Source organism: Centruroides sculpturatus, unplaced genomic scaffold (assembly GCF_000671375.1).
Source record: "Centruroides sculpturatus isolate CEXI.00-Female unplaced genomic scaffold, Cexi_2.0 scaffold283, whole genome shotgun sequence".
Taxonomy (NCBI): domain Eukaryota; kingdom Metazoa; phylum Arthropoda; class Arachnida; order Scorpiones; family Buthidae; genus Centruroides; species Centruroides sculpturatus.
In genome coordinates this window covers 427,816-440,801 of record NW_019384473.1, presented here as the reverse complement: position 1 = coordinate 440,801, position 12,986 = coordinate 427,816, and the positions used below count along the sequence as shown (strand labels likewise).

Genomic DNA, 12,986 nt, shown 5'->3' with positions numbered 1-12,986 from the left:
TCCAGATCCGAATTGAATAACAAAGTTCGGGCACTTCGTGAAGAACCGAACCGAAATTGGTTCCCGAACTAGACGATGGCTTAGCATTAGTCAGATTTAGTACAAATGCGAGACTGGTGGTTCCCGCCAGCGAATTTACAGATCTAGAAGCCGCCAAACCCAACGAGAGTGGTCCAAGAGATTTCTGACGCGCTTCCACCCAAACAGAATCTTCCAGTAAAATTTAACGTGTCGGAACGTCTTCCGGTCTTCGTGATCGCGAGAAGGCTTACATAAACAGATTCGAGAAATTAGAGAATGCGTAGAACTTCCTCTTAAACATCCGGAATTATTCGAGAGACTCGACAACTCTATGGCTCCCTGTACGAGAAAGATTCTGCTAGCAACAAAAACGCGCGTTGATCAGAGCCGCCGGCACAGAACGTAGAGACTATTTCATTGGAGAAAATGTGGAAATGATAATTCAAACGTTCTTTGTTAACCGAAATAAGATTTCGTACTTCGCGCGATTTGATATTTCCTTGTAAAATTATTCTTATCACTTCAATTGTATAAAGACTTGGAAAATAAAACTTTATCGTTTGCGACACGTATGCTTTCGTATGTAATTTGAAAACGTTCTTGTATACCTTACGCAAATTATACAGAGTATTGTCTTCGAAATTTAAGTATTTAATCTAAAAAGATTTTGAAAGACACTATAGTTCTTTGCTTGTACAATTGTAAATTTTGAAGATTTTATCGAAGAATGTAAAAAAAAAAAAACACCCGGGGCTGTAGCTTGTACAATATATGTGACGTGATATATCAATTAACACGAATCGCCAACACGTTAACCATACCAGTCATAATTACTCCCATTACCGGCGTGTATCCCCTCGAATATGGAGCTTCAACTGTACTTTAATAAACGAAAATTTTCTAAACTTTCGAATTATTATACCGAGAGAAATGAGACATTGGTGATTAAACAATTTTAATCGTCCCGCATTTATCTATACAATAGTAAATTATTAGTGACGTTATTTCGAATGATTACATTACTTCTTCGCAAATGATGGCAATAAAACTACTGATAGGAATGCTTTTTTTGTAGTTTAAAATATACATTTATTGTCTTAATTTTTCAGAATTTACTTGTGATATCGAACACAGAAACAGAATTTGTCTTTTAGAATAAAAATTGCGTTTAATTTTACTACTGTAATAGACTTTTACCACGTAAATTTCGTTTAATTTCTTTTTTGTTTTTGAAAAATATACAGGTTAGACCTTGAAAGGTATTCAAAAATTCTTCGGTCTTTTTCCCGTGAAGTTAAGCAGATTTTTTTAAAAATTCCAAACACGTGTTAATTTATTCTAATGTCAAAAGATGGCGCGATATTCTCGTCTATCTATTAAAAAATGAATTCAATTGACATATTTTCTTTTATTTTTGGTTCTTTCGCTTTGTGAGCGGTAAGAAAGCCTTTTTTCCCTGTACCTATGGCGACTCGGCAAAGATTTTTCTCTCCAGAGATTAGAATTTCGCAAGCAGTGTAAGCAAACACTAGTAAAATCTATGCTCATAAAATTAAATAAACTCGTGCTTACAAGTACATGAGGCCCTGCTAAGCCGAGTGATGCCGAAGCGTCAGAAATTGTGTTAGGTCCTTTATAGAACCAATGTTATACCGTTTAATTAATTTTTCTTATAGACTTCCGCCCTTTAGGGTAACTGACTAAGGATTGATGTAATCTTCTATGTGTTTTACCAATTAGTAAATGACGCCACTAAAGATATTTCGATCTCTCCCCTTTTTGTACAAAGTATATAAGTTATCTTTGTCGATGAAATTCATCAAATGCTTTCGTTAGAGGAAGTCTGCCCATTACCGCACGCGAGCCTGAAAAGCCACTTACATGTTTCTGCTTTGGAAGATGTGGTAACCCATCAGTGTGCCACATTCTTTACGTTGGTATAGAGAGGTTTCGAGGTCGCAATTTACGTGATAAAACGCACGTTTGTTCCGTCCCTTCGCCATGTTTGTGATCTAGCTTCCGCTTGCTTAGCTTGCATGTGGTTTGTTATTTGACAGGTTGGCAGCCCTTTTTTTCAATTTAAACTTAATAAAACTGGAGTATTTTTATATCACGGACAAAATTAAGAAAGATGCTTTTCTGGCGGATTATTATCGCAGTCTGACAAGACAAGCTGCTGCTTTATACAAAGAGAAAGTTTCATTATATCAAGGGTGTCGATCCATACGAAGCCAGCATCTTCGTTGTAGATCAATTCTACAAATTCTACAATGGTGGCATCATTTTGACGACAAATTACTACACTCTTTCACAAATGAAAGCTTACAAATCTTTAAAGGCCCATAACTATCTTACAAGTGGCCGTGTTTATCCCGATTACGTGCTCTTTCATAATACTCCCGATATGCAATTTGGATTGTAGTCACTCATACTCCATGTATAATGTTGGCATCTAGTCTGGCGATGACTCATAAAATGAGTTTTCCTTTGAGATAAAAGAAGTTTTTCAATAATATATTATTATTAAATAAAAAGAACTTATCATTATGGTACGTTATATATAAATAATAAATAAGAATTTGTTAGAAACAACTTAAAGGTTATTATGTAATGTATTTGTTACTAATGAAAAAAATCGTTGTAAAAAGTAACATCTTGAAGAAATGTTAATGTTTCTCACCAAAATAACCTAACTTGGCTTTTTGTAAATGAACAATGGAAATTATTGGTTTATATCTTAAAAAATACACACACTTTTATTTATGTAAATTAGACTGGAAGGACAACTGGGGGTTCAAAATTCATTTCTAATTCTTCATCCGCTAAGCGATTAACTTTGCTTGATACTTTAATATTAATTCTACTGTATATTTATTACAAGCAGAGACTAAAAAACAAACTGAAAGATGAAAAATAAAGTCAGAACACAATCATTATCTATTCAAACTAAAACTAAAATTTATTTTGTCGGTATTAACAAAGGGATTTATGCAACCGACTTGAACACATTTTATTACACTCATGCAAAAGTTAATCTAATCATTTAGTGATAACTAGTAATTAAATGTTATTGCTTACCTAAAATGAAATGTTTCTGACAAACTCTTGTATTGATATTCACTTTATCCACATTGAAATTTTTCTGGTTAATTCTCCAGAGCCATGCAAATTGCCTTTGTCGTGAAAGCTCTTCAGTTTCGGGTCCTCGATGACAAATAATGCCGGAAATTTAAAAACATGACATTCCTTTGTGCTTGAGTGAACTAGCATTACACAAAAATTTACCATAGTGATATTCGCGACGAATAAACAATACAAGAATTTCAGTTAAGGCGCGCGTAAACACAAATAAAACCACAAAGATGGCGCCGGACAATTGTGGACTTGAACTCTCTCTCTATAGAAAAAAAACGCAATAAAAACGCACTAAAATATCTTTTATTGCCTTTAAAATTATTATTAAAAGATTTACCGATTAAGGTAAATCTTTTAATAATACATACTTTTTACAGTCATTTAATGTGTTTTTAAAATAGGTTATAAACACTTACACATATCATAATACAATACCTTCAAATTTATTGTTTAATTACTAAATCATTTAAATTTATCGTCATAAATTGAAAACATGTGATATACAAAGTCAACAGACAATAAATTTTAAAAATTAAATTTTATTTACTGTAAACAGCATAAAAAATTTAATTTTTAAAGTTTATTTTTTAATACAGTATCTTACAGTTGTAACAGACTTAAATTCTGCAAGTCCTTACATGTAATTAATCTTTTCTTCATCCTTCAACTGTCACCATTTTCAGTTGACTGAAGGATTTGAAAACAATTAAAATCAAATAACAAAAATTAAAAATTAAGCTCTTATATCTTGTGTGCATCCAAAGTTAATTAATTTATATCATGTGTCTATTAATAACTTTAGATGCACACAAGATATCATGCCAAAGTTTTGAATATTATTTAACTAGCAGGTATGTCCAGTTTTTTCCGGACGAAAAGTAGTAAGGGAAAATATTAAAACTGCATTAAAAGTTTGGTTATTTTATGCCAAATGAAAAATAGTCATTGACCTCCTCGTAAATGAGAGGATGGCCCCGAAAAGTTTCATTGAATTTGCTCAAACTATATAGAAATACATAAAGAACAAACAAACAAACTTTTTATTTATATGTTAAATTAACTCTGTACGATTAAAAATTAAAATTTCATTAATTCCCTGTTAAAGTCGATTAAAACTACTAAACACTGTAGTTGGTCATGGGTTTGCGCCTCACAACGGACTAGTGCATTTTTTTGGGTCTTCTTCACCTAAATAGGGCCCAATTTCCCATAAAAATTTCTCCCGGGAGGCATCGTTGCCGTAAACGAATAAACCAAACCAAACCTAAATAAGTTATATTAATTCAATTAATATTTATTGCTTTATCATCAACTTATTAAAATTATAATTAATTATTTTAAATACATTTTGATATAATTTTGTACATGCAAATTTTCTGTGTATAATGTTTAGCTGTACAGAATCTCCATTAACCCTATACTTTTGGGAATAATATGGTTAAAATAATATAAGTTTAATTGAAATTAATTAATAAAAATTTCTCAATTTTAATGTTTGTTTGATATAGTATTAATTATATGATTTAAACACAATCATAACAAACAGACTGGTATCCGCCATATTGTACGGTAGGATCAGAAATGTCTAAACCAAACACAAGTAATCCAAAGAAATTATGACGATGAAATTTTGCTACTGTATTCTGCTGCTAGATAATAAGACTATCATTAAATTTAAAATGTTATTAATTAGTCCGTTTAACTCTGACGTAAACAATAATAATTTCTTACGTCAGAGTCAGCCTCGGATAGCTCGGGTTCGAGTTCAAAATAGATTGTAGTTAATTCCTGAATAGACGTTCACTAATTCTTGAGTTCTAAACACGCATATATTAATCCATACAGACCAAGTATACAGGATGGGAAAGAAAATGACTTAATACCCCTGCAACCGAATATAGAATGTACCCAAAGTTAATTCGCTCATGTCAAGAACACATTAGACCAATTAGATTGTTGTGTGTTATATATACGGCTGCCATCTTTGTGGCGGCCATATTGAATGCAACTCCGAAACTATAAATGGGAACGAGGTCGTGTGATACATCATTTAGGGTCAGAATTTCACAAGGAATTGATTGCCAAAAGATTTTATTGATGTACCTGGAACGGTTACAGAGTTATTCGCATTACATGATGTGCTCGATGTATATTCTTTGGGTACATTCTATATTCTGTAGCAGAGGTGTTAAGAGACTTTCTTTCTCACCTTGTATTAGTAATGCTTAGAATCAAAAGTAGAATAAGTGATCCGCAAATCACTTATTCCCCTGTCCACTTCTTATCCACTAAATATCACTTTATAGTTATACAATAATAGATTTGTCTGCGAATCATCTGGAGCACGCTCTCGAATCACAGATAGTTCGAGATAATCAAGGTCCATACTTTGAGAACCACTAATCCGCGTCATATCATCCCACATTACAGTATAATGCGCTTATATTGAGGTATCGTGCTAGAATCATATCGAACTCTCGCGGTTTATGACAGATAGATCAATCCGTGTCCACGTCATCCATCTTCGTCGACTTCACTTTAATTAGGACAATCCGCAATTGATAAAATTAAGAAAAAGTTCATTTGAATGCAATGGGACATAACTATCATACGAGAAATGTTACATAATCTGGGAAAAAATTACAGAAAATAAAATTTTTTCATATAATATAAAGAACAAAATGTATCCAACTTTTAGATAAACACCATTATTCTCCGTTCGGTTCGTTTTTTGTAAACACAAGGTTAATTGTAAGGGGAATATTTGATCTGTTTATAATGAAAGAGAAAAATAAAAGCAATGCAGTGAAATGTATTTGAGAAACAGAGATATCAATTAAAGTATTAATTCCATAGAATGATATATAGGGATGTAGTGAAAGGTATAAACCGTATACTCTATTCTTTTATTTCGTAGAAATCTCGTAAAGCCTCTGGCTATATATATATTTTTTTCGTATAACCAGAGAGTATACGATAACATTGGACAACAAATAATTACTTAAATTGTGTATCCTTTATGTGTGATGCATTTTATTATCAACTTTGGAGTGCCGAACACGAAAAAAAAAATAATAAAATTTAATGATTACTTACAATTTCCGAGGTAAATTTTAATTTGGTGCAAAATGTAACTTACCGCATTCTTCGTATGGCTGTGTGTTAAATGGGCTGTTTTTATTTTTACTTTTTTCTAGTACTCAACTTCTATAGCTGATATGACACTCGACATCTCTGATTTCATACTGTATATCGGATGCACTACATTTGATGATAAAAGTCAAAATTGCCTCAGAGCAAGATTGTTTTTTTGTCAAATTGGTCGGACATTAAACTCATTTGTTAAAAAAAAAGCCCAATAAAGATAACAGAAAAACTTTTTCAGTTTCTAATTCCTGGATGTTTTTGGATATAAATTCCAAAGGAAGTTTTTGACATTGAATCCAAAAGTTCCTATTCAACGCGATGATTAAAATTTGAACTAATTAACGATTTTAAATATCAAATTCCTGTTCGGTATACAAAACAGTAAGAAAATTTTTTAATATTTTCTCAGATACAACTTGACCAGTGATTTAATATGGCAACGCAACACAAGGACGATTTTCCAAGGAGGAATTTATTCCAAGAGGACTTTCTATAGTAAACAAGCATCTATTCGAGTGTTAGAAGGGTGAATAAAACCCAAAAAACCCCACTTGGATTGAGGCACGAACCCACGACTAATGTTAACTGGTTTTATCCACTCAGTCGTCGGTTGTCCTGTTGACCAGTGTAATCAATCTAACGAATGATTTCTTTTATTCAAATAACCAAATCATTTTTACAAGTGATTGATCGTTTTACTCTTTCTAATATTAATTTTAAATGCATTAAAATATATATGGTAAAGAAATTCTGCTATTTTTACGACTACAGAGCTGGAAATATTTAAAATTACATAATACTGTATTTATAAAGAGACAATATTATTTGTAATAATCATGCAAAGATCGTAATCACTACATTTCGAGATAAATTGAACTAAGAAATGGTCATTACATTTTTGAAACAAATGGAATGAAGTGGATTAACACAAATCAGTATGACTAGACTGGCTTTTATGTCACAATAGTAGGCTTAAATTACAATAGAATAGACCAGGAAGAATGAAGGATGGAGAACCACGTCCTAAACCAAATCAAATTTAATTTAATTTAATTCGGGTTTAGGACATGGTTCTCCATCCTTCACATTTAATTTTAATTACATACACCGTTAAAGTCCACGGTGGCCGAATGGATAACTCTTTCCACCCTGTAAGCACTAAGAATGCCTATTTTTGCATGTCCATCAATGAGTTTGATCATTTAAAGGGTATCCTGCATCCTTCATCACACTGGGTGGTGATTGGTTTGGTTTATTTTTTACTACAATGCCACACATGGGCGATCTGTCGAAAGTGGATTCTTCCCGGGAAGATTTTCAGTGTTAAACTGGTCCCTATTTATGTATTGCAAACGTGAAGAACGTTGGTGAGGCACAAACCCAAGACCAACTATCAGTGTTCAGTGGCTTTATCCACTCGGCCATTGATGGGCACACCTGGGAATATAAAGGATAGACGTATCGGAATCAAATACTCATCAATTTCTGAAGTTTCAGCCCGCATTCGAACCCAAATCTCTCAGAACGGCATGTTAAATAGGGGCCATTTTCCATTAGAAAGTCCTCCTAGGAGATGTCCCCTTTCGGCAGATCGCCCACGTGTTGCTTTGCCGTGTACAAGCAATCCAGACAAAATAGAGATTGTTGAGAAATGGCTGTTATTGGAGGCTCAACTGTATTTCATTGATGTAGATATAAAAATTATCTTTATATCTACATTCATAATATGACGAACAAAATTACTTATTTCGTAGAAGAATGCATTTTTAATAAATACAATATTATTTAAATGCTTTCAACTTCTTTTTATTTTAAATTTTTGTTTTTTAATTAAAAACTGAAATTTTTAAAGGAATAAATTCGATTTTCATAAAAAACAAAAGGCGTGGTGCTAAAGTCAGTTAACAAATACACGTGTTTAAAAATGCATTTCGGTTAACTAATTTTTGGGCCACCCCATCTTTCAGTTTATTGTTTAAAATTTTATTTTATTTTAGATTTTATTTTTGACTAAAATATTTATTATTAACTTATTAGAAATCGTTTAAATGTAACTCACTTATTTAGAAAGGGAGTTTAGTAGAGTAACGAAAGTATCTTAAACACAATGTATGTATGAAGTGAGGAAACAGGTTTGTAAAAAAAATAATTTATTATCTCTCATTAATTTGATACTTTTTCAATCTGCAATTTTGTTTAGTCTCCGGCGTTTTCAGTGTAGGGTGTGACTATATTCTATCATCGAGAAGTGACTCCAAACAGGATCCTCGCAGTTAATTTGTAATCAAGAAGCATACAAAGTTCGTTAACTTTCTTAGAAGAATGAAGCGTTTTTCTTTTATTTATCTTTTACTTATTATCCTTGAAATATTTTGCCATTTATTTTATTATATATTCGAATAAATAAAATTTTATTTCGTATTTTAAATAGAAAAAATAAATTTTACGCAAGCATTTGCTGTATTAAATATAATTGTATAGCAATTTTGGCTTCTTAGATGTAATTTATTCATTAAAAAAATGGGTTAAAGTAGTTATAATATTGATAAATCGGTTTTGATCCGTACATATTATTATAAAAAATTAATTAAAAACTGTTTTTTTTTGTAATTTTTATAACAAGTATAACAGAGGGAAAGTATGGCAACCGGTTAAAAAATGACCCCCCCAAAAACCTATGTATACTCGATAATAAAAAATAATACTTAAATGACATTTATTTTATATTTAGAAATTCTCCAACTCTTCTAGAGTAAAAATGAATTCGAATTGTTAAAACAATATTATTGCTTTATACAGATTAATACACAGTTGTTTTTTATTACCCGGAAGTATTGAAAAACAATTAACGTTTTATTTATAATAAAAAATATAATTATTCTATTTATAAAAGCGGGTTCTATAAATTTCAGAATTGACTCGAAGAGAGTAGTCTATATAAACAATAAAGAAACACGAAGAGAAGCCATATATAGACTTGTAGTTTCTTTTATGTAGAAGTATATCGTGATATAATTTTGCACGAATAGAACTCTATCATGCTTTTTTTTTTGCCATAAAAATAATTTATATTTTGTAAATTTCCTGCAGTCGTAGCGCCCACCGGTGTCCAAGTGTATAGCCTAAAACCACCGAACACTGGTCGTGATTTCGCGCCTGGTCAAAGGGCTGGCCACGTGGAATTTTCCGGGTTTTCTACACACTAGTAACACTTAAGTAAGGGCTATTTTCCTAAAAAAACGACTCTTGTCACATAAATTAAATATACGGAGGAGTAAAAATATTCTATGGTTTCGGCACGGCCTGTAAAATTCATGGAATCACGGTCTGTGAGATTTGACCTCATTCGAATTTCTCTCGTGATTGTTATCGATCTGCGGTCGATAGAAATAAAATAAATTCGCAATAACGATATTATCTTTCATTTGAAGAATAAAATAAATGTACTGAGCTTTTCTTCACACATTTAAATTTTATTGGGCTGAAATTACTAATAAACTAGCAACGAGTTGCCCAACTTTTCCGGCAACATTTAAAATTTTGATAGCGTCATCTGTTATCATATTTTATTTAAAAACTTTTTATATTTTTAACTATTATAAAACGGCAAAAAGCTTAATTTTCAGGGTAGGAATGGGTTGTATAAAAACATTGTAAATGCTAATAACTAGTAAAGTCGTTATTAAGTCCGACCCTTCTGGAGATACACACGACTCCATTATCTCCTCGCCCCCTCGACCTTTAACCACCAAAATTTAATAGCATCAAACCCTCTAACAAACAAACCTCCTTGCCAAATTTCAGAAATTTTCGACCAAAAGCACAGGATTAATTAAGCTTTAAAGTAGGTAACAAAATGTGCCCCGCACACTAAAAACACCCAAATATTTCTGCACTCTGAACGTCTCGAGTCAAAAACGTAAAAATCTTGGGGATCGCAGTAAGTAATTGCTCGTATTATAAATACAATTCTATCATTACGTTCTATTCTGTGTAATGCGGTTCATTACAACATATTTATTGTTTCTTCAGCTTTGCGTACATGCTCAATAAGAGAAACATACGCTTTTTTCTGGCCTTCTTTCCCACAATATGATCTTCAAGCAATAATTCATAACAGATAATTGTGTTGCACGATGTTTGTTCCACCACATTAAAACAATTACAGTATATTTTTCCAAGAAAACGTTGTGGCAAAGCAAGTTTGTAAGTAAATTAAAACATTTTAATCGATTTCTGCTTTGTTTCAGCATTCTAAAATGGTACAATGAAATATAACTTACGTATAGACCTCGACAAAATGAAATATAGAACAATGCAACACGAAGATGTCTTCCGGAAGGATTTTCTACGAGAAAATGGTTCCTCATCTACGTGTTAGACAGATGAAGAAACACAGAAAACTCCACGTGGGCGAGATGCAAACCCGCGATGCTCACGGTGTTCAATGATTCAATCCACTCGGCTGCTACTGGACTTTTTACAAATTAAATTGTGTAAAAATTTAGAGGCAAATATTCATATTAATTATTTATTTGTGACTAATTACATTAACACATTCACGAGAATCCAACTAGTCTTAAATCCGCGCTGTAGTCTTCTGAAGAAATGTCCACTTCTGTATCCTGAAAGTAGTTAAAACTAATGGAGATGTTATTGCTAAACATGTAACTTTGAATTTCTTCTTTATCTCTTGCTGTTAACAAATTACGTCTCGACCATATCCATAACGAATAAAGATGAGGAATCCCATCGATGATGCGATATATCGAATTCCTTGTAATATTCGGACAGTAGGAAATACTAAACCACTTCAAACGCAAAAGATAAGGTATGATCTTAACTATGGTATCATCATTAAGGCTCCTCGTAGACGATATAACAAGGCAATTTAACTTTGGACAATGAGAAAATATGGTAGGAAGGCAATCGTCCCAAGGATCTCCACGCATGTTTTCGATTTTCATAAATTCCAGATTGCCGAAAATTGGCTTGGTCGATTCAATGGATTCTTGATTTCTAAAATGAAGATGGCGAATGGAATAGAGAGAAAACGACGATAAATTTTGGCAAAGCCGTCCTATCGGATATATATTAACATATTTCAAATTGTTTAAACGTAAAACTTTAAGTCGTTGCCCGGATATCTGTAAAAATGTCAGAATTCCTTCTTCGAAAGTTAACTTGCTGTCAGATTTTTTAATACTTATGGACAAACGGCGAAGATTTTCGAAAGGAGGTAAGCTTATTAATTCGGCATCGTCGATGGAAACTTTATAAAGACAAAGAGAATTTAAATTAGGAAGAGAAAGCAATATCTGAGTGACGTCGATTTTCTCTTCACCGGGTGAAAGACATAAATCTATAATTTGCAATCGTTTGCCGAAATTTCTTTGCACGAAATGACATATCATGTTCATGTGAAGGAGTCTTTGCACTTCGATTTTCAACAGTGGCACATATTCTAAGAGAAACGATAACCCACGGGCTGTAATTTCTGTGTGATACACGCTTAAAACTTTTAAATTTTGGCAACGAATTTCATTTTTGTTCTTACAATCGCAGCATAAAGAGCGGATGCCCAAATCTGTTACCGAACAGAACGATATATCTAGAATTTCTAACGAAATGCAAGTTTTTCCAATCCATTCTAAACCAGAATCTTTCAGATTTGTTGCGTGCAAATCTAATTCGACAATATTTGACAAATGACTGATGATTCTATTAAGATTTTCTTCGGTCATTGACCCAAAACCGATATTAAAATAAGTGATACCCTGAAAGAAATAAATTGCAAATGAACCGCGCGTGTATTATCAAATGTAAAAAGTATATTAAGATATAAATTTAATTAAATTTAAAGAGGGATTAAGGCCTCGGCCTACTGTTCTAGGGAATCCGGGAGGACTTTCTATGAGAAACTGGCCCCTATTTAGACGTTAAAAGGGTCCACGTGGCCAGTCGGTTGGCCAGGTGCGAACCCAGTGTTCGGCGGTATTATCACTGGTGGACCAACTCTCATGCCCAGAGAGATGGTTCGTCTAAGATGTGTCGGGCCTCCTCACCCTCACTGCTCGGCCTTTCCAGTCGAACCCACGATAGGCCCGAAGAAAAGTCCTCTTAGAAGCTCACGGAGCCCCAAGTTATATTTTAGTTTCTAACTTTAAAAATGAAACAAAAATCATGATTTATATTATTTATAATTAAGAAATATTACCTTAGAAATTTCTATAAATTTTTCCAAAGGGATGTCATGGTTATAAAACGAGAGACGTATACTTTTGATTCCTTTTCTGAATAAACAACCGAGCACTTGTGAATTCATTTGAGAAGAAACATATCTTAACATAATTTCACATAGACTAGGTGCTGCAATAAACAATTACGTTTATCATTTTATTTGAAAAATTATTCGTAAATAAATTAGTGTCGATTTTATGCACGGGCCCTAGGATCTTGCACTTACAAGTATAAATATAACATCGTCCATACTATCTTTAAATCCAACACTCGAAATTCGGTATTGGCTAGGGCCTATATAGATCTTTTACAGTATAAAATTAGCGTGTGATAAGAGTCTACAATATACAAAAGGGACCTGCTAGTCTACGCTCGTCTAGGGCCTTGCTCAATACAAAAAACCGTCACTGTAAGAAAGTTAAAAAAAAATCTTACGAAATGCC

The 12,986-nt window shown here is 32.7% G+C and overlaps 1 protein-coding gene across 1 annotated transcript; it reads right to left on the bottom strand.

Moving 5' to 3' along the window:
• Positions 1–10,820: 10,820 nt before the first annotated feature.
• LOC111621229 lies at positions 10,821–12,612 on the bottom strand. Its single transcript, XM_023363307.1, has 2 exons — positions 12,521–12,612; positions 10,821–12,080 (listed from the first exon to the last, which is right to left on the bottom strand). Exon 2 carries the CDS (start codon positions 12,045–12,047, stop codon positions 10,863–10,865), a length of 1,185 nt encoding a protein of 394 aa, XP_023219075.1. The 5' UTR covers positions 12,048–12,080; positions 12,521–12,612; the 3' UTR covers positions 10,821–10,862.
• Between the last annotated feature and the right edge of the window lie 374 nt (positions 12,613–12,986).

What these genes read in the sequence shown, in the direction of transcription:
- LOC111621229 (XM_023363307.1), bottom strand. Translation starts at nt 12,047, where the DNA reads ATGACCGAAGAAAATCTTAATAGAATCATCAGTCATTTGTCAAATATT.